At 33.3% G+C, this 21599-nt stretch overlaps 2 protein-coding genes across 10 annotated transcripts in view; one reads left to right on the forward strand and one right to left on the reverse strand.

The window, feature by feature from the left end:
* Positions 1–21599, forward strand: part of LOC110668146 (uncharacterized) — a 38117-nt gene that overhangs the window by 8459 nt on the left and 8059 nt on the right. For 3 of the 8 annotated variants that reach the window (XM_021829267.2, XM_021829265.2, XM_021829266.2), the window contains exons 7-33: positions 1138–1209; positions 1318–1413; positions 1535–1771; positions 2112–2295; positions 3113–3224; positions 3309–3395; positions 3542–3680; positions 4011–4107; positions 4209–4271; positions 4421–4530; positions 5382–5486; positions 6585–6658; positions 7541–7616; positions 8171–8404; positions 9403–9474; positions 9802–9873; positions 9964–10028; positions 10122–10224; positions 10329–10460; positions 10921–11064; positions 12843–12950; positions 13063–13113; positions 13178–13255; positions 13334–13447; positions 13713–13909; positions 14095–14164; positions 14814–15332. In XM_021829267.2, coding sequence (XP_021684959.2) covers positions 1138–1209; positions 1318–1413; positions 1535–1771; positions 2112–2295; positions 3113–3224; positions 3309–3395; positions 3542–3680; positions 4011–4107; positions 4209–4271; positions 4421–4530; positions 5382–5486; positions 6585–6658; positions 7541–7616; positions 8171–8404; positions 9403–9474; positions 9802–9873; positions 9964–10028; positions 10122–10224; positions 10329–10460; positions 10921–11064; positions 12843–12950; positions 13063–13113; positions 13178–13255; positions 13334–13447; positions 13713–13909; positions 14095–14164; positions 14814–15002 — 3081 coding nt within the window. In that variant the 3' untranslated portion in view covers positions 15003–15332. Of the gene's footprint in view, positions 1–1137; positions 1210–1317; positions 1414–1534; positions 1772–2111; positions 2296–3112; positions 3225–3308; positions 3396–3541; positions 3681–4010; positions 4108–4208; positions 4272–4420; positions 4531–5381; positions 5487–6584; positions 6659–7540; positions 7617–8170; positions 8405–9402; positions 9475–9801; positions 9874–9963; positions 10029–10121; positions 10225–10328; positions 10461–10920; positions 11065–12842; positions 12951–13062; positions 13114–13177; positions 13256–13333; positions 13448–13712; positions 13910–14094; positions 14165–14813; positions 15333–21599 lie in introns of those variants that run through there. The other 5 variants (XR_009147731.1, XR_002497468.2, XR_009147732.1 and 2 more) reach the window with 5 other exon arrangements.
* LOC110668147 (uncharacterized) lies at positions 15463–20290 on the reverse strand. 2 transcript variants are annotated; one of them, XM_021829270.2, is made up of 6 exons: positions 19953–20290; positions 19222–19399; positions 18984–19081; positions 16974–17070; positions 15848–15944; positions 15463–15692 (listed from the first exon to the last, which is right to left on the reverse strand). In XM_021829270.2, exons 1-6 carry the CDS (start codon positions 20175–20177, stop codon positions 15608–15610), a joined length of 780 nt encoding a protein of 259 aa, XP_021684962.2. In that variant the 5' UTR covers positions 20178–20290; the 3' UTR covers positions 15463–15607. The 2 variants fall into 2 exon arrangements, with proteins under 2 accessions (XP_021684962.2, XP_021684963.1); XM_021829271.2 differs by having other exon boundaries at positions 15848–15933; positions 19953–20287.

Below are 21599 nucleotides of genomic sequence, written 5' to 3' on the forward strand. Positions count from 1 at the left end.
AACTTAGGCGTAAACCCCATCAACTACATCACTGTCTCTCCCTTCTTTTTGGGGGAACAGGTTCTATATATATATATATATATATATATATATATATATATGATTACCTAGGTGCTTAAAATCATGTGTTAAATAATTATTTCATTTTAACCTAGGTGTAAACCCACCAACAACTGCAATGCTGTCTTTCCCTTCATTTTTGGGGAAAAGGTTCAAAAGACCCAAAAAGAAACTATCCAGCCTAAAGCATTGGCCACACTGCTCTTAGGTTGAAAACAATCCCCTCTTCTACACTGTCTGGAGGATCATCATGAAAAATGATGCAAAGCTGGTTTTCAGTATCAAGGTTAGCTAACTGATCTGTGAAGAAATTGCCCTCTCTAAACACACATGCCTTTCTTGCACCAGCCAGCCCTTTGTAAGCAGCCATCTAACCACATACTAACTGCTTGTGAGGATTATCCTTGTCTGGTTATTTTTGAATCATCTGAACAACTACTTGGGAATTATAACCTTTCTGAAACTAAACATTCAGGTCATTTCTAGTTGGAGTATATGGCCCAAAGCTCATATGAGATAGCTTAACATATGCCAAAATCATGAGCAAACCTCGCGATCAGTCCCCTGATCATTGCATAACAGACCTGTTTCAGCACGCTGACTGTCCCCTTTAGATGCCCCATCAGAGTTTAGTTTAACTAACTCTCTTCTTGGACTTACCAAACCAATTAATCTCTTTTGCTTTTTACTCCTGTTGCAATTCAAAGCTATGTGACACTTCAGTTCTATATCAAGGGATTTTTCTATTTCAAAGATGTTCCTCTTCCCTGTTTATTTTATGGATTCATTTGAGTCTGAAAAGCACACTGATTCATCCATTTCCAAACAAGCCAAGTTGCAAGCCCCCAAAAAAATTTGCAGCTCTGGCCTTGCCATGCCCAGAAGCCAAATTGTGTTTTTCCTTTTTTATTCTCAGCTGCTCCATTGTCTTTGAAATTTTTTTTTTTTTTTGGTTGTAGAGTCAGGACTTGTTTTAGGTCATCGTGGCTGCTCAAACTCATTCATATGTATGTGATTGAGAATGCATAATTGCATATTGAAATATATTTGGCATGTCTGACAGATTCATGGGTACAGGTGAACCAGGCTATTCTTGGCATTCATGGTGTGGATGTGCAGTTCTCTGGAATTAATTTCCTAGAATCTTTGGTACGTGTTGCTTAATGAGCATACTGTTTTCTGACTGGATTTTGCTTTATCTTCTTATACATACCAGAATCTAGAACCTAGAATTCTTGTTTTTTTTTTTTTTTTCAGGTGTCTGAGTTCTCACCTTCTACTTCTAGTGCCATGGGTCTTCCTCGGGAATTTCATGAGCAATGCCGGATGTCCTTGGAGCTAGACTATCTTAAGGTTCTTCAATCCTGTTTCCTTCTATGATGTGTTTCTATTTCTTAAATTTGGTGGTTGCCATGCTATACGTTGTTTTTGAATGGATTGCCTTCTTATAATTATTGTTCTATTTGAAATATAGACATTCTACTGTTGGGCACGAGATACTGCTGTTGGTGTCACAAAGAGTATAACTGAATCTCATTCTGAGGTACCTGAGGTTAAGGTCTGTACTGCTGCACTGCGTCTCATGCTTCAAATTCTGAACTGGGATTTCTTGTACAAGACTGCTGGCACAAAAACTGGTATAGATGTTTTTTCACCTGGAATTAGAGCAGACAGTTCTTTGTCAAAGAGGTCTGAGTGTACATTGGTGCAGGTAATGAATTTCCCCTTTTAAGATTGTGTATATATAGAGAATGAAGATGACAATACACATCAAGTCATGCATAGGGAGTGATAATTGTGTGTTTGTGTCTTCATGGTGGATTATAGTATTCCATTTTTGCTTCACTTCCTTGTTCCCTTACAAACTTACATCCTTCTAGAGATCTACAAAACAATATTTGAACAGCAGTTGGCCAGTTTTTATTCATATAGTTTTTTTTTTTTTTTACCTGATGCTGGAAGCAATGGATGGGAATAGTTTGGATTTTGAGCTAAACATTTTTTTTTTTGTGATGCATGGTATGTTTATTGACTATCTATAATACTTGTAGCCCGGTCCTGCATGGCATGATGTTTTAATTTCAAGTGGCCATGTTGGATGGCTCCTGGGCTTATATGCAGCTCTGAGAGGGAAGTTTTCTTGTGGAGGTTACTGGCTTGATTGTCCTATTGCAGTATCTGCTCGGAAACTTATTGTGCAGTTCTGCTCCTTGACAGGAACCATATTTCTTTCTGGTAAGTTTTCCTTTTCCTATATTCACCTTGTGTATCAAATAATTTATTATCTGATGATAACGATTTGTTTAATGCTCATTTGATTTACTTGGTAAAATAGAGTTGCTAATGCAATAAATGAGGTGGATTTGGGAATGAATGAAACTACCTGTATCTGTTTGATTAATTACTGATCGTATAAAAGAATTTGTTGCACTGGTTCTATGGATAAAAAGTTAGAAGCAAGAGTTCAAAAATATGGTTCTCCAAACCTGTTGAGCTAAGGACCAAAGGCAATAGTAAAAGTAGTTTCTTTTTCATAAATACCATACATATGCATGTTGAGATGGAGCAGTTTCATTGTGACACTGAAATTTGAATATATTTTCTGCCTTGTTTGACACAGATATGGATTTCCATGTCTGAATTATCTCTAATGATGTTTGCACTTTGCAATACTAAAGGTTGAATTGATTTGCAAAAAAGTTATAATATTTTTTTTTTCAAAACAAAATAATGTTTAGTTGCTGTTGTTGTTTGAAACCATCAAATTAGTTCACTGTTCAAAATGCCATGATGAGTTGCAATAGTGTTTCAATGTGCAAATTGTGATTGCTAACTTACTTTGAGGTAACTTTGAGAAAGTTTGTTATTCATTCTCTGGGCATCTCCCACCTCTTCCTCTAATCACCATAAAAAAATTGAAGTATTTGGCAGTTGGATGTGTTTCCAATGCGTTGGCACTTGGTAATCTTAATAAATTAAATTGTTTATGCATTCAAGTTTCTTGTTTATTTTTTAGTTAACATATAAGTGAGTCATTTGTTCAATTATCTAGATAATGGACAAATGCAAGAACATCATTTGCTACAACTGCTTTCTGGGATAATACCGTGGATTGATCCTCCTGTTGCTGTTTCACAAGCAATTGAATGTGGGAAGAGTGAAAGGTTGAATCCCTATATATTACCCTCTTCTTGCACTTAGTTGTTATACCGTCTGTGAAGCCTCAAAGTTATTCTCATTGTATTCAGTGAGATGCTTGATGGCTGCCGTGCATTGTTATCAATGGCAACTGTAACTACTCCCTTTGTGTTTGACCAACTCTTGAAATCCGTAAGGTCAGTCGGAGTCTCTATATTATTGTTTGAGCACCTTCAAGTTTTTGTTCATTCCTTAATTGTACATAATTGTTGCTGCATATTTAGCAAGTACTATGTTATGGCATGTATATTTTTAAATGGAAACCTTTTGCCTCATTTTTCAGGCCCTTTGGCACTCTTACCCTATTATCCACCTTGATGTGTGAAGTTATCAAAGTTCTCATGAAAAATAACACTGATGAGGAGACATGGAGCTGGGAGGCACGTGATATCTTATTAGATACCTGGACCACTCTACTCATGGTATGTGCCATTAAGAGAGTATATAATTTTAATTTTTAACTTAATGGAGATTTTTTAACTTGTGGGTAAAAATAAAGATCTTGTCTAATGGAATTAATTCATTTACCAGTGTCTTTCTTGAGGGGTGCAGGTTATATTTATACTAATACTGGTATTGTTGAAACCATCATTCTGGGTTTGATCTTTGATGTGGTTGGAATGGATATTTGATCACCATAGCTTGTTTGATGATCACTATGAAATACTTGTTTTCATTTGATGATGCACATTTATCTTCATAAGATTATTTGGTCATAGTCAACACATTAAAGATTTCTTGCTTTTCTTCAGCCAATGGATGGTACTGGTGGGAATGCATTACTTCCGCCCGAAGGTATAAATGCTGCAGCCAATCTTTTTTCCTTAATTGCAGCATCTGAGCTAAGAGGTAATAACATTGCTTTATGCTTGTATTTCAGAATTTGTCACCTTTATAATGTTGTCAGTCTTTTCTAATACCATTTAAAAATTCTTGTCTTTGTGTGTTAGTGGCTTCTGCATCAGCAATGAATGATGAAGATGAATCTGACTACCTTCAGGCTTCCATCTCTGGTACAATAAAAAGTTTCCATGTCTTACACGTGTAAATTCAATTTATATTTTCTATAATTGTGGTCAACATTGAAGTTGATATTTGTATGAATATTTATAGATTTTATTATTAATGATTGCCACTTGTATATTTATCTTGTGCCTTGCAGCCATGGATGAAAGGTTAAGTTCTTATGCTCTTATAGCAAGAGCAGCAGTTGATGTCGCAACTCCATTACTCACAAGACTCTTTTCTGAGCTTGTTGCACGGATTCATCAGGTGCTCTTGATTATCATCTTTATACTGTACATTTAGCAGAAACAATAATTTTATGCTAATTGATTATTATGAGTTCGATTTTAGTCAGATGCATGTCCAAGAACTGAAGGAATTATCATTTATCCTTAATATATCTTGTGAACTTATGGAATATAATTTTAGTTTTTACATCGGTTATCACTGATGTGATTGCTTTGTGCTTCACTAGTCTCCTTATGATTTAAATTTGGTCATAGAAGAACATTAGGGCTTGGAGCTATCAAAAGTTAATCTAGGCTGATATTGGTATGCTATGGTTTTATTTTATTTATTTTATTTTTTTGATTTCTTATCCAAGAAGTGTAAGCAAAAGTTTAGCTATTCATTTCATCAACAAAATTACACAAAAATGAAATAGCTTTGTAAATTTCTGTTTCCCTGGCACCCCAGTTCCATTTCTTCATTAAAAAAAATACATTTTATCCCATCGAAAGCATTGCCCAAAAATTTTCTTCATTTTTGGATTGAATTTGCTATGCCTACCTTCCAATATACTTTAAGTAAGAACTTCTATATTTGACTGATCCTACATGTTTGATCATATATGACCCGGATCATTTCATTTTCTTGTTGAACAGTTAGCATCTTTTCTTTTGCATGAAGTATCACAACATTTTTGTTTAAAATTTATTGATCTGGGGATATGATTCTGTGGAAAAGTTCATCAATATATATTAGTCTATTCTTGATCAAATATGGGGATCTTCTCTGATAAATACATTACCTTAGATGGTTTCTGTGCATGTGTGTGAGATCTGTACTCATTGATGACAAAATTTGCTTATATCTCATGTTATTTACTTTCTTTGTAGGGCAGGGGCATCATTGATCCAACGCCAACTTTGGAGGAACTTTACTCATTATTATTGATAACTGGGCATGTACTTGCAGATGAAGGGGAGGGAGAAACACCCTTGGTACTTGGTTACTTCTTATGCTTTACTATGTCATTTATTGTCTAAGATTTTTATTCTTGAATTATGGAAGTGCATATGGTATTGCTCACGAAATCTTCTCATTGGGCTAGACTGACTGGTCATTTTAATATTTAGTATACTCTCTTTTGACAAGTGATTGCCATCTTTGAAATGTAGACTTCAGATAAAATGGCTAGTTTGTGAATGATCACCAGGCTTGTCATTTTCTCTTATTTCATTTTCTTATCTACCCATTTTATTTTAATGTCCACTAACGAATGCATGTGTGGAGTTGTAGATGTTGGACGTTTGGTTACTTATTTAAGAGAAAAGTCTGATTGGGTCTCTTTATATTATTTTAATTGTTCTATGAGGTTTCTTTTGGTTATATGAGAATTTTTGGAAAAAAGGAAGTGATATTTGAATTTGATATTATGCTTAAGTTCTGTAAATGTTTACTTGAAAACCAAATCTAAAATTCAGTTCAAAAAAAAAAAAAAAAAACACACAAATGAAAATCCACCTTCATTTCAAATTTGCATCTATATGACATGGAACAAGAAGAACAAAGGGACCAAGAGAAAAACAAATTCTCAATATTTAAGGAAGAGAAACAAATTTTCTAAACTTTATTAAATCTTAATAATAATCATAATAATCAAATCTAATAATAAAATACCTAGACCTAGGTATTTATAGTGTCGAGCCCTAATTGAAATTAATTAGGAACACTAAACCTAAATAAATTAGAAAAACTAAACAAACTCAAACTTACTAAATAAATTCTAAACCTAATAGAATTCCTAAATAATAAATATCTAAACTTCCTAATTCTACAATGGCTATAATTTCTAAGTTTCATCCCCTTCCATTACTGCGTCACTGCCCTAATGGACCCTAAGGGTATTCATCTACATAATATTTTTCAGTCTTTCTAGTCAATAGTTTTCAGTGCTTCTTAAATATGAGCCTAGTGTGTTTCTGCTTGAATACAATATGATACTTAATTATATGCTAGTCTTCCTAAGATGCTTGTATCTAATGTAAATTATTATGTGACTTGAACTCCCTAATTATGAAGTACACTGTATGGTTCAGATTCCGAATACCATACAAACTCATTTTGTGGACATTCTGGAGGCAGACAAACATCCAGTTGTTGTGCTCTCAATGTAAGCTTGTTACTTTCTATTTATTGACAAAAGTAAGGATGTGTTAAAATAGTTTTAATTACAAACAAAACTGCACAAGGATTTCTATAATATACAATTTGATCCTTGTTTCAAAATTAGCAATTTTGGTCTCTTCAGTTTGTTAATGACTCAGCACTTTAGGTGATTATAAAATTATGAATTTTTCGCTACATCTTAGTATCTAAAAATTAGATTACAGTTTGATCCTTAGAGTTTTAAAGTTTAATCGTTCTTTAAATTCTTGAATTATTATATTATGAAACAATTTAATCCCTCAAAATCTTGTACTTTTTGGCAGTATAGGGACTAAAATTGCTAATATTGAAATAGTAAGGACCAAAGTGTATTATAAGGCAAATCTTAGGATTTTTTTTTTTTTTTTTTGTGTAATTAACCTGCCAAAATAATCCTTCAAACAATTCTTCTTAATTTTGCATCTTCTGGTTGCAAGATGGTAAATGATGGAGAATAGAAAAGAAATGCTTGTTTTTGCCTTAGTCTTGATATCCCTTTGATAGACTTATTAGTTGCCATTTTTTTATAATAGCAGCTACATCAGGCTTTTGTATTACATGATCATGGATAATGCTCAAATTATATGTTCCTATAGTTTTTGGTTATTATTTTGGGAGTGGCTGCCATATTGTAACAATCTTATATTTACATGCTTACATCTTGAATTTTTCTTTGGTAGAAGAAGTGGATTCATAATGCTTCATTGCAGTGCTCTGATTATATTCTTCTGCCTTCCAGTCATACCCATTAAAATAACAACCAAATTTGTCAAAAATTTCTACTTTTCAAGTTCTGGAACTAAATATGAAAGATATTGAAATGAGTTGCTCTTTTTCATCGCTGCAGCTCAATTATAAAGTTTGCTGAGCAGAGTTTAGATCCAGAAGTGAGAGCTTCAGTTTTCAGTCCTCGTCTAATGGAGGTAGCTAAGTGTTTTATGTCTCCTTTTCCCTTATATGACCTCTACCTTTCTGTTTGTGACTTATCTTCTGGGTATTGTTATTATGGGTGGGAATCTATGTATAATGTCTGCCAAAAAAGATTATAGTTAGTGATTAAAGTATATGCGAAACCTATACACATCACACAAATAATGTGATATTTATATCTTATTATGCTCGAAAACTATCAATGCATTTGAGTGAATATGCTTTTCTTCCGAAATTTTGACTTTGGGTTGATCCTGTCACATTCTAGCTCGTGAGTTAGCATGGCTAGTAATGCCGGATTAACATATATTTTCTATCCATGCATTTCCTTTGCCTATTGCAACAAGCATATAGCACTTTTTTTTATTTTTTATGAAGATCAGGTGGCAGTGTTGTGCTGACAGGATGAAATTTTAGTCCATTATTTTAAATTTTCTGATTATATTCATTTATTTATATTAATTAATCAATAAATGACATGAGTGCTTTTTTACTTTTTGGAAACTTTTTATCTTGGTTTAATTGCTTGAACTGATGCTGTATGCAGGCTGTTATATGGTTTCTTGCCAGATGGTCTCGTACATATCTCATGCCAGAAGAATTTAGGGACCGTAATTTCAATTCAGGTCATGATCATGAATATCAGTTTCGGCAATTGCACTCCAGAAAAGCCTTGCTCAGCTTTTTTGGAGAACATAATCAGGGAAAACTTGTGCTTGACACTATTGTTCGCATCTCAGTGACAACGCTTTTGTCTTATCCTGGGGAAAAGGATTTGCAGGTACAAGTTATAAGACTTTTCCCTTGTAAGACTTGCTACTATTTGATATTTTAACCAGTATCTGCTTTGTGTACCATGTCTGTGTTTGTAACTTAAATATGCTTTTCCCTTGTCCTGCATGCTATGTCTTCATTAATTTGTATTTAATTTTGTTTGTGGTGGAGTTTGTTAAGAAAATAGCTTCACAAACTCAGTAGTAAAAGCACCAAGCGGGAGTGAGAGTGCCTGGTTAGGGGTGACTTCTGGATGACATTCAAAGTACAGGTTTCCATTCTTGGGAGTCCTGTCTCAAATGTGCATGTACATGAAAGCTAGCATGATGCAGCACTAGTGGCCTTCTTAAAAAGTCTCTTGGGATTTTGATTATTGGTAACGGCACCATTTATGTCAAAATCCAGTAAAAGGACTGAAGTAAGCTGGAGCCTCAAGAATGCTTCTCCTCAATAACGTCTCTATAGTTGGACCTGGTTCTATTTGCAAAATTTTTATAGGATAGGACAGACAGATATCCTGAAAGGGAGGGAACGGGATGGCACCCGCTTTCTCAATAACTTTTTTATTAAACATGAAAATATTCTGCTTGAGATTATACAATTTCAAGTAGACTTCCTATAATATGTTCTCTGGTTGTTTCTTTTGAAGAGTTCTTTTATTTGTTGGGTTTATATATAACTTTCTGGGATCAGGCGTTCATGGCCATTAACTTATATTGGCTCATTATCTCTCTAGAATAACATTATCATGAATAATAAATTGGAAGGCTTGTGCTAATGGATTATGATAATGGAGTTAAATTTTCATTTTTTTGGTTATTTATGACACTGAGCCACTGACGCATTAATGTCATTAGGAAGTTCTCCCTGACAATTCATCTGTTTCATGATCTATAGGTTGTGCAAGTTGATGTCTTGGTTCAAATTATTCAATATAGTTGCTGCTCTTAATTTCCGGGCAGGGGAAATGTTTTAGATCTCATGCTCTTCATTTTTGCCTGACAGGCTCTCACTTGCTACCAACTACTTCATACTCTTGTTCGTCGAAAAAATATTTGTGTTCACCTTGTCACGTTGGTAAGTCATATTTCCTTATGTGTTATGAAAATTTTCATTATCAAGATTGTCCATTAAATTGAGGTTCGAATAAAGTTCTGCCTTCTAATTATAAGTTTGGCTATATTTCCATCCGGTTCTCTTTAATCTTCTTTATTGTAATGATTAAAAGATAAGGCAGTTCAAATTTAATTTTATCTTCTGTGCAAGTTTAATTTTGGAAACTTTTGAAGTGAACCTCTGGATAACCTTGGTTGTTGATGGGATGTAGTTCTTTGTAGTCAGATTTTCATTGTAATTGCATTTAACAGAATATTACTTGAGCCAGTGCATCTCAATGTTTCACAGGACTCGTGGCGTGAACTAGCAAATGCTTTTGCTAATGACAAAGTTTTGTTCTTGTTAAACACTGCTAATCAAGTAAGAACTAAATTGATTTTATCTATTCTGCTATTTATGTTCTTCTCATTTTTATTTATTTTTATAACTAGTGTCATTGTTCCATTTCAGCGTTCACTGGCTCAAACCCTTGTCCTTGGTGCTTCTGGAATAAGAAATTCAGAAGCATCTAATCAGTGAGTCTTCTGCAAGTTAACATATTGTCTACATTTTCTTTTTATTTATTAAAATATTGCTAGCCCCTAATATCTTCTTACATGTTTGTAAAGATATGTAAGGGATCTCATGGGTCATACGACAAATTATCTAGTGGAATTGTCTAACAAGAGTGACCTCAAAAGTGTTGCTCAACAGCCAGATGTCATCCTATCAGTAAGAACATGAAGTTTTCTGATTCAATATCATTTTACATTCAAATATTATTTACTTTTTTTTTAAGAGGATTGTTATTGAATGACATCATGGACATTTTTTAGGTCAGTTGCTTGTTGGAGCGGCTACGTGGAGCTGCTAGTGCCTCAGAACCTCGAACCCAAAGATCTCTTTATGAGATGGGATTCTCTGTAATGAACCCTCTTCTGGTTCTCCTTGAAGCATATAAACACGAGGTACTATGACATATAAATCTGTGACTGCATATTCTCCTTCATAATAGGTCAACTTGAATGTATGATCTCTTTATTTTCTGATCCATTTCTAGCTTCACCTTCTGAAACTTTACTGCAAAGTTTTTTTTAATTTTTATTTTTTGTAACTTACATGAAGAAGCATCATTTCTATGATGATTGTTGCCCACTTAGCATTTGTTGTCTGTAATCTGTGCTGAAAAGTTCTTCAATTGATATACTATCAGCTCTATTTAGATCTACATCTGCAAATGTTTTTGTTCTCTGCTCTCTGGGTTTTTCCTACAAGATATTTGGTTTTCCTGGCAATGAATTTAATTCCTGGGAACTTAAATTTGCTTTTATGAAATAATCCTGCTTATTACAGAAAGTTGGTATAAGTGGCATGTTCTTTATTACTGAAGGGTTTAGCAACTGGTTCTAATCTTTGATTATTGCTTAGTCTGCAGTTGTTTATCTGCTGCTTAAGTTTGTTGTTGATTGGGTGGATGGGCAAATTTCCTACCTGGAGGCTCAAGAAACTGCTGCCGTTATTGATTTCTGTATGCGTTTGCTTCAGCTTTACTCATCTTACAATATCGGCAAGGTGATTTCCCTGACTGTTTCTTGTGTTTGATAAAGACAACTCATGCTTGTCTAAACAAAGATAAATGTTGAAAGAATCACTTCACCTCCCACCTTCCATTAAATGATTTTCCCTCGTATATTTGGTAGTCATATTGCACTTGCTTTTGCCAATTGTGATCTAAAATTTGTTTTTACTCTAATTTTGTTTTTCTTGCTTGCTAGCATGGTTATGATAAAAGCTTTACTATCTGCCTTAAACCTCATTAACATTCTTTTTTTTTTTTTTTGGTGGTTGGGGTTGGGGGGAAACTCATGCTCAGAAAAAGATTGACATGTTTCTAGACAAAGGGTTTTTTTGACTGAGAAGACCCTTGTTTGGGCTTAAAAAATGTGATTAATAAATAAATAACACAAGATCAATACTGGTTCCAATCATCAGACCTTTTTCAAAGAGATGCTCTTGTAGTTCTTTTCAGTGTGCAACCAAGATATTGTAATTATTTTTGTATTTTAGGAATCATGATTCATCCCCTAAAGAGCATTGGAATACGTAGTCCTATGAGCCAGAAATATCATAAAAACCCAAGAACTATGTATTTTGTTCACTAAATTCTGCCTGAGAAATAACATTGGCACAGATGGTTGACTGGTTTGTGGAGTAGCTTCAGACACGCAGTTATAGCTGTCTGAAAGTGTAACATATGTTTTAATGTTTTGTTTACTGTGGCGGATGTAGCTAAAGAAATGAGGGGTCAATTGACCCCTCTTTTTATTTAAAAAGTCTTTATATAATGTATTTGTCTAGATTGATTCCTTGTAAATTTAATTATTGAACTCTCTTTTTTATAAAAAATTAAAATTAAATAAGGGTATAATAGAATTTTTAAACTGATGTAAGATATTTAAGTGTCAATATCTATTGATAAATGATTGTTTAGTTACTTATATAGAGAGATGTATTTGATAGCATTAATATTACGTAATTTTTAACAATTTTGAGGGTGTTAGACCTGATTGAGTTCAATAGTAAGATACCTCTTCTATTGATATTGACACTTAATTTTTTATAGTTTTTAGGTGCATTGATGTGGTTGTTACTTATATTGTTATGTTTATGTGGCTGTCAAGTGCCAATCTCTAGTGGCTTTCGCATGCCACAATGTTTTCATCGGATTCTGAACAACACATTGCTTGATGGGTTGCATTCCTGTGACCAAACTTTCAACTCTATTTGGTTAATGAGAAGTAGGACGAGCATTTCATTTGTAGATGCTAAAAAATCAAACATACCATTCATCACGTGGTTGCTTGAGGTTGATGTCATTCTCTAGGCTTCTCTTGTGTGGCGCAATGTTTTTGTTGTGGTTCTGAATCACGTTGCCTAATTAACTTCATGTTTGGTAACCAAACTTTAAGTTCTATTTGAATAATGAAAAGTAGGAAAGGAATTTTGTTTTTATATGGTAAAAAAAAAAAAAAGAAGCTTCCCTTCATAATTTCCTTTTATATTTTCTGCCATATTTGTTCAGTAGTGGCTAAAATCTTTACACCATGTACTCATCCTACCTCCAACTGAAATCATTCATAACCACTGAGGCAGCTGAAATACATCCTGATTTGAAACTTGAAGTTTAGCCTCTGTTTAACAATAGGAAGGCACATTTTATAAACTGTTATATAATTTGTTCTGAATCCTTTTGCTTTATTATTGCAATTTCAATGACATGTTTAATTCTTGACAGATGATTTCTGATGTATTTTTGTGTTTGACTTCTTTCACTTACTCTGTTTTTCCAGATATCATTGAGTCTTTCAAGCAGCTTACTTAGTGAGGCCAAGACTGAGAAGTACAAGGATTTACGTGCTCTTCTTCAGCTTCTTTCAAATCTCTGTTCAAAAGATCTGGTGCATCTTTCTTTCTTTCAGATCTTCTAGTTTATTTTGCGTCTAATGAAGGTTTTGGAATTGTATCTGAAACATTTTTGTGACTATTGTTATGAAATCATGAACATTGCAGGTCGACTTTTCTTCAGATTCCATTGAGGCACAGGGGACAAATATATCTGAGGTAAATTTCTATTGCTGTTCCTGTATAAAGATCAGGTTTTGGTTTCTCATGGATTGTCTTGCAGGTTGTTTACTTTGGTCTTCTCATAGTTACCCCATTAATTTCTTTAGAGCTGCTGAAATACCCCAAGCTTTGTCATGATGTAAGACTTCTACCGACCATGATAATAAATTTGCAGTACTTTTTGTGAAAAACTGATAAGCAGTCTATGATTGTGTAGTACTTCTCTCTGTTGTCGCATATGTTGGAGGTTTATCCTGAAACAGTTGCACGACTAAATAGTGAAGCTTTTGCTCATGTGCTTGGAACTCTAGATTTTGGCCTTCACCACCAGGTAAATGACCGTCCTCTTTGTTCTGTCAATGTCATTGAGGTAACAACAATGTTCAAGCATTTGTCATTTTCATGTTATGTTCTGGATGTCTTTACTTTTATGCATCTGGTTTAAACTTGTTGCCTCCATCCACTTGCATGGTTGGCTTATAAGAGAAAATTGTGCGGCATAAACATGTTTACATATGGCTCATGGACTGCATTAGGAAAGACGCTTAGAGCTTGCTTATGGCTAAACTATTATGATTTTCCTTTTGATGGAACAGGACACAGAAGTAGTAAATATGTGCCTGAGGGCTCTTAAAGCTCTTGCCTCCTTCCATTACAAGGAGACGCATGCAGGCAAAATTGGCCTGGGCTCTCACACCAAGGGTATTAAAGATCAGCAAGGCAACTTGCAGGAAGGCATCTTAAGTCGCTTCCTTAGATTGTTACTGCAGTTGCTCCTTTTTGAGGATTACAGGTAATTAGCCTAATTCATATGTGTTGCTAGTGAAAGTTGAGATTGAATTTTTTTTTTTCTTTTCACATGATCAATCAAGTTGGCCATAATATATCCATAATTTCAACGCATATTCCTGAGGCTAGTTTTGCTTCCCTTTATATATCTGTTACCTACTCCAAAGTTTTACCTGTTTGTGTTTCCAGTCCTGATCTTGTCAGTCCTGCAGCAGATGCTCTCTTTCCATTGATTCTTTGTGAGCAAGACCTATACCAGGTATTTTCCTTGATATGTGTGTGTGCGTGCATTCATGAATTCACTTGGGACTTAAAAAGTCAACAATGATGATTCATATATATATATATATATGTTGGGATTTCAAGTACTTGATTTACAATTTACAATGAAAAAACTGTTAGGCTTCTTTTGTCTGTTAAATAATATTAGATCCATGGGGAAAGATTTGTGTAAGAACCTCACTACCGTCAGATTTGAGATCATGGTTTTTGAGATTTCAATTTGAAGAACGGTTTTAGTGCGCAAATTCAGCATTAGTAGATTGGTATTAAGCCAATTATGTGAAAGTATAATTGGTCTTCCTTCTCTTCTGGGGGAGGGGAAGGGGGTTTTTTCAAGTTTTAGTCCTCTTTCTATTGGTGGAGTTATAGGGCGGAGTGGGGTCAGGGAAGGAAATGAACTATCCTTAATAGTCTAGGCCCATTGTCATGGATAGAATGGTGACAGAATTGTTTATTTGAATTTGAATGATTTGCAACCCTCGTACAACAGCAGCTGGGTTTTGATTCAGTGCACTCTCTCACCCCTATCTCTTGTTGTGTGCCAACACACAATACACATGAACCTGTGATGTATATGATTGCTTTTGAGAGGTTGATAATTGATATGAAGAATTATTTTGGTGCAGAAATTAGCAAATGAATTGATAGAGAGGCAATTGAATCCAACACTCCGATCAAGGCTAGCAAGTGCATTACAATCCCTCACAAGCTCCAATCAACTTTCATCCACTCTAGACCGTATGAATTACCAAAGATTTAGGAAGAATGTAAACAACTTCCTGATTAACGTCCGTAGCTTTTTGCGGACAATGTGACGTGGGTAACCGTAGTGTAATTACAAGGGATTTTTTTTTATTTTTGCACATTTTTTTTCACTGTAAGCATAAAGTTTTGGAATCAGTGTGAAACATTCCCAGTTTCAATGGGCAAATAGACAACTGTTTGTTCATATTCAACCAGTAAGATAGTAAGGAATCGCAGAATGCAGTTTCATCAGCCAGAGTAAAGGAATTCTGCTACTCTAAATCAAATGTGACATTCCACAATTAGGGCTGTGTAAAGTTTTCCATGTAATCGTCCGTTCAAGGATTTTCATTTTGTGTGATATTTCTGATTTAGAACAATCTTTGCTGAATTTATAGCAATTGTCTTATGAAATGAGCTTGAAGAATGAAGCATACAATCTGTTTGTTCTCGTTTCTCCAACGGAGAAAAATACACAGTATATCCTGCCGACATTGCAAAAAAGAACAAAAACAAAGCAGAAGACAGCTATATAAAAAGGTATAATTTACTCAAATTTTTTTAAAATAAAATGTTCTAACACGATTCCACATTGCTTGGCTTAGTGTCAAATGCGAAAGGATACAGAACAGAATTAAAATGACAACCATATCAAAATGCCATATTTGTGGTCCCCTTAGATGCCAGCGTTAGGTAGGTGAATCGTCTTACTTGTGCAATACACTCTTTCTAAGAGGTTTTGGTTTCTTCTGATGTTGGTTCTGTTCACATCATTAACAAAATATATATATATATATATATATATATATATATGGTATAAGCATAAAAGACTGCGCAATGCTACACAAACGTGGGGAGAGAGGATTACTGAATAAATTCTAGGTAAGACGCATCAACTGAGAAAAGGAAATATTACCTTTTGTCTTTCAAGTGCCTCGTAATCTGTCCTTTCCTTCCAATTGCTCTTCCGTAATTTAATGGGCCTATTTCCAACATATTTACCTGAATCAAGGTTTTAAGAATGTCACCATACGGTACCCATTGCAAAATTAAACACCATTTGATCATTCTTGTGTCCATGACAGAAAAATCTCCTCAATGACTTTTTTTTATCAAGCAGTATAATAACAGAGATGCAGCTAGAGGATGGAAACATGTATAATGAAATAAGGTTGGAGGTTTATAATATAGGGCTCAAACAACCCAGTACAGCTACGCATTTCTCTCACAAGCACAATAGAATTTCTAAAAAAAAAAAAAAAAAAAAAAGCAGCAAAGCGAAAAACATTTCTGAAATTCTCGACTCATTTTGAGTCTTTATATTGCTAGTACAAGGGAGGTAAAATGGGGAAACAAGAGAGAGAGCTCTAAAGGGAGAAAAAAGGGAAAGGGAGGGGGGGACCACGAGCCAAGAACAACCATCTCCAGCCAATTTCTACTCATCCAGCCTGAGAAAAATGAGCCAAATTCCTTCCTTTGGTTCGATTAAGCCTCCTACTTAAATCTCCCTCTCACCAAAAACACGAAATTGAATGGAATGGGAGAAGAAATTGTTTCTGGTGCTCCCAATGCCAATGAAGCATGCTAAACCCTCCTTCGCTTCCAAGTGTTAATGTCTTAAATTTGAGACAACGTACAAAATAGGGTGTGACTCATGAAATTAAATCAAGCATGACGGGTTTCCATATAGCAGAAAAGTGGCTTCACAAAGCTATGGTATCTTTAATTCTGGATAAATTGTCATACATGTTTGAGTTGATAAGAACTTACGAATATGATTGTTGAAGTCTGAGGGCTATGAATTAAATTTTATGTCACTACAATCTAAATGGTTCATTATGAGTTATCTGAACTCAATTCAAATGGTTAAATCCAAGAGGGTAAGTTGTGAATTTCTTAACTTGTTCAGTAAAGTAGATTTTTGGTCCGGTTAACTATATACATGTGCTTTAGAGTTACATCATTGAAGATGCCAAGAGCAGGCACAAGTATTAAATACGAAAAAAAGGGGGAAAAGAAAAGGAAGATTTAAGTTCACTTACCATTCATCTCCTTCAGTGCTGCTGCAAGGTCCGTAGGGTTGGAAAAGCTAACAAATCCATAGCCCTTGGTTTTGCCAGTCCGCTTATCTCTAACAACCTGTCATGTGATAACATTAAAGCATAAGCACATGCACTTTTCATCATAAGAAATCCCACAATCCACCATTTGGCCAAGCATAGGTGCTTACGGGGAGAAGATTTGTGTTAAGAAAATGAATTAGACCTAATTCCACCCCAAAAACTAGCTTAAGGAGAAGAAGTTTGTCCAAATCTTATACATAGCACAAACACCTCATCCCAAGCACACCAAGCACACCTCCCTCACACCCAAACATAAACATCTGAAGCGTGAAATTTGCAGACAAGCACATCTACACATCTACAGTTGACCCAACATTTAAAGCAGTGTAAGCTTTGATATCATATTAAGATAATAGACTAAGCCTAACTCCATCCTGAAAGTTAGCTCAAGAGGAGGAGATTTACCCAAGTTTTATATGTAACACAAACACCTTATCCCAAATCAATGTGGGACAACAATTTGGATAATCACAAGTATGGGCCATAGTTTTCTCCTTTTAAACCATAAGAGTGAGAGAACAAAACATTCAACATAGAAGAAATCAAGGAGAAAAAACTTACAAGAAAACACGATAACAAGTGCGTGTTGATGCTAATGCACCAACACAGATATACACAATAGAAAAAGAAAAATGCACCATCTAGCCCCAAACTCCACCCCCTCCCCTCTTAAAAATGGCAAATTATGTGTAGCACACTTGCACAACTAAATTTTAAATAACACCTTCATTTACATCATGACACCAAAAAAAGCTTCAAAAAAAGATCAGATAATAATAATAATAATAATAATAATAATAATAATAATAATAATAATAATAATAATAATAATAATAATAATAATAAAATCTCAGTTGCATTAGCATTACACCTTTAAATACAAGTAATCCAAATTCCCATATGAGCAATATCAAGTGAATTTTTCAAAAGCCATATAAGATTGCCTTTGAAACATTCATAAAATAAATAGATAAATCACAAATAATGTTCATCTGATAGAAGATTAGAACTCAAGTTACAGTACAACCAACAATGTGGAGGAATCTAATTTGATCGAAGATTAGAACTCAAGTTACAGTACAACCAACAATATCTAATTAAATCTAACACTATATGACACTCTTCATAAGTTCAGCTTGTGAACAAGTTACTAAATTCAAACTGCTAGCTTATCAAGAGAAAAGCTACCAAAGTTATACTAGTTAATGGAGAAATTAAGGATAACAAAACATCCCAAAGACTGGGTTACAGTACAACCAACAATGTAGAGGAATCTAATTAAATCTAACACTATATGAGACTCTTTATAAGTTCAGCTTGTTAACAAGTTACTAAATTCAAACTGCTAGCTTATCAAGAGAAAAGCTACCAAAGTTATACTAGTTAATGGGGAAATTGTGGATAACAAAACATCCCAAAGACTGGGTCTCTATGGATATCAATATAATAGAACCCACTTGAAAATTTTGATGGGTTACTAACCTGACTCCAACTTGTTCAAATCAACGGAATCAGCTAAATAACTCAATTAGTCCATGAGTTATGTCATGCGAAATAAAACCAACTCAAGCTCCAGATGTCTTCTAGCTGTCCATATCCATATTAAATGGTCAAACCAGACTTTTTCTATCTTTTGGATTGCTTATTAAAGTAACAATAGGTTTTTAAAATCCTGGCATATAAAAGCTCATTTTGTCAAAATTAGTGTCACACACAAATGAGCTTTTATATTGACAGCCTTAGCAATTTTGGAATGAAAATAAATTATTCTATTGATTGGGAAGTTGCATGTGAACAGTATGTAGATTGAATGCTAACCCTACCTTAAAGTACACAAAATCATACATGTTCTCTGGGTGCTTCAGAAAAAAAATGAAGACCAAAAAAAGTTAATTAAAAAAATTCAAGAAAAGTGAAGCATAAACTTACTCTAGCCATGTTAAATGAAGGAAAGCGGGAAAATGCTTTTGAAAGAACATCATCATTCACCTCATTACCAAGGTCACCACAAAAAAGTCGATAATCATCTGCAGAATATTAGAATAAGTAAATTAAGATATTTGGATAATATAAGATAGACATCAAAAGAAATATGAGTAAAGTCCAACAAGCAAATGAGAAGCAAGAATGCTTGAAAAGAAGATAGTTTGGCTTGAATGAGTCATACTTTCAGGCCACTCTGCAAGCGTTGGATCCTCCCAAGACTGGCCAGCAGCTTTTCGAGGAATTGCTTTCTTTTTGTTTTCTTGTTTGTGCTCAATCTCACTGCTAGCAAGGGCTGCTTTTACACCCTCAAGCGCTTCAGGTGTAATAGTTTGTGCATCCCTTTGAAATAACTGTTGTGCCTGTTCAAAAACACTTGCTGATTACACACTTGAAGTGTATCAAATGTGCTAGCTAAATACCGCTATCCTGAACACACACATGCTTACATTCTTAAATATTTACTGCATAAGTGCGTGTTTATTGAGCAGATGCATGCAACATCTATGCTTTATTATGGTTCGTTGTTTGGGCTAAAAATAAATCTACATGTAAAAACAACCAATTTTCAAAGATAAATTGGTCCCTAAAGCCAAAATGCAACCCTATTTGGTTAAAAAATTTTACTCGATATTTGATGTTCAAGTTATCCAAGAAATTCACTGTACCGTCTCTTCTTGGTTCACCAATATCAATAAAGCACGAAATTTCGCAGAAAGCACAAAAATCCAGCATGCAAACAAATACAACCAAATCATAACCAAATCATATCAAGCTTGCGCAATAAAACAGTTCAAAAAATAACAAAGAAAAACTGGCGGAGTAAAAAATCAAAATTATGATTCATAAAACCCCAAATTCATAACATAGCATCATTCAATGTTAAAAAAAGAAAACTCATAAATTAAGGCTGACCTGCTGGAACTGAGGAAGAGAGTAGACGGCTCCAACTGGAGCGGTGTAAACAGGAGTGACGACGGGTTGAACTGCGGGCGGAGCGACGTAGGGTTGGACCGATTGCTGGAGGTGAAAGGGCATTGGGAAATACGAAGAGTTTGGCGTCGCCGTTGCTGTGGTGTATGTGAATTGCGAACCTGAAGAGGCTGAAGGAGTTGAGGTTGAAGATGGTGGGATCGACATCGACTAGTCGGTTCGTTGTGTAGAGTCAATAGGATTTGGTTAGGGCAGCGCTACTATAATTTGGCCAGAGGCCAGACAGATAGTAAAAGGGGATTGGGAATGGGATTGGCTTATTCGCTCTGTATTTATTTGATATTTTTAACTTTTGATTTAATTTTGTTTAAAATTTTTTATTTATATTTAATTTAACTTAAAATTAAAAAATTTGTACCTCATCCACTATTTAATGCCTGAGTTGTTTTTTTATAGTTTTTAATATTTTTAATATTAGTTACTTGATTATTTATTTTCATGTTTTAACATAATTAATTATTTTTTAATAGTAATTCAATAATTATATAAAAATAATATTTTTACATTTTTAATTTTATCTAATTATAATTTTATAATTATAACTAAAACATGTAAATATAAAAATAATGTTTCTTAATTTAAATAATTAAAAATTTAAAATTAATTATAATCATAATTTTAATTTTAATTAATTATATGAAAATAAAATATTCTTTTTTATTATTTTTTAATTTAATTAAGTATTTACAATTTTTATTTTTAATTAATTATATAATAATATAAAAATAATTTTTTATATTTCATTTTAATTACTAGCATTTAAAAATAGAAATACTACTTTTGTATTTTAATTTAATTAATTATAAAATATAAAAATAATTTTTTAATTTTGAAATAAAAAAATAAAAAAATATTTAATAAATAATGCATGTAATACAAATTAAGGAGATTAGACTAAATTGATATAAATCAAAACTTCTATTAATATTAAAAATATTAAATAATATTAGAAATATTAAATATGATAAAAGAAAATTAATTTTTAAATAAATTAACTAAATATTAAATTAAATAATTTAAATTAATTAAATAATAAAATTAATAATAATAATAATAATAATAATAATAAAAGTCTCCCTAAAAAAATTAAATTTAATCAAAAGTTAAATGGGCAAATTAAATTTTATTCTAATTATAAATATATTTAATAAAAATTAATTTTATAAAAAAATTATTATTTAATTTTTAAATTTTAATCGATATTAAACTTATTGTTTTTATCTTAAAAATTAAATTCTTAATACCTTACTTTTTTATTTTAATAAAAATATAAATAAGAAATTAAATTAATTTTAAAATTATAAAAATTAAAACGTAATATTAATTAAAATTTAAAAATTAAATAATAAATCATTTTATAAAAAAATAAAAAAAATCTAAATTTTTCTATTTTTAAAAATTATAACATAAATTAAAAATTCGAAGCTCCAAATCAACAGCGTACGACGGGATTCTTGTTTACACTGGATCGCGAGCAGAGCCACCGGAGTCGAAGGGAAGAGCCCTTGGAAACGCCCCAAAAAAAAGAAAAAACTTGTGAGCGTTCGCGGGTTAGAGAGATTACAATGC

The sequence above is a fragment of the Hevea brasiliensis genome, chromosome 3 (genome assembly GCF_030052815.1).
Source record: "Hevea brasiliensis isolate MT/VB/25A 57/8 chromosome 3, ASM3005281v1, whole genome shotgun sequence".
NCBI lineage: Eukaryota > Viridiplantae > Streptophyta > Magnoliopsida > Malpighiales > Euphorbiaceae > Hevea > Hevea brasiliensis.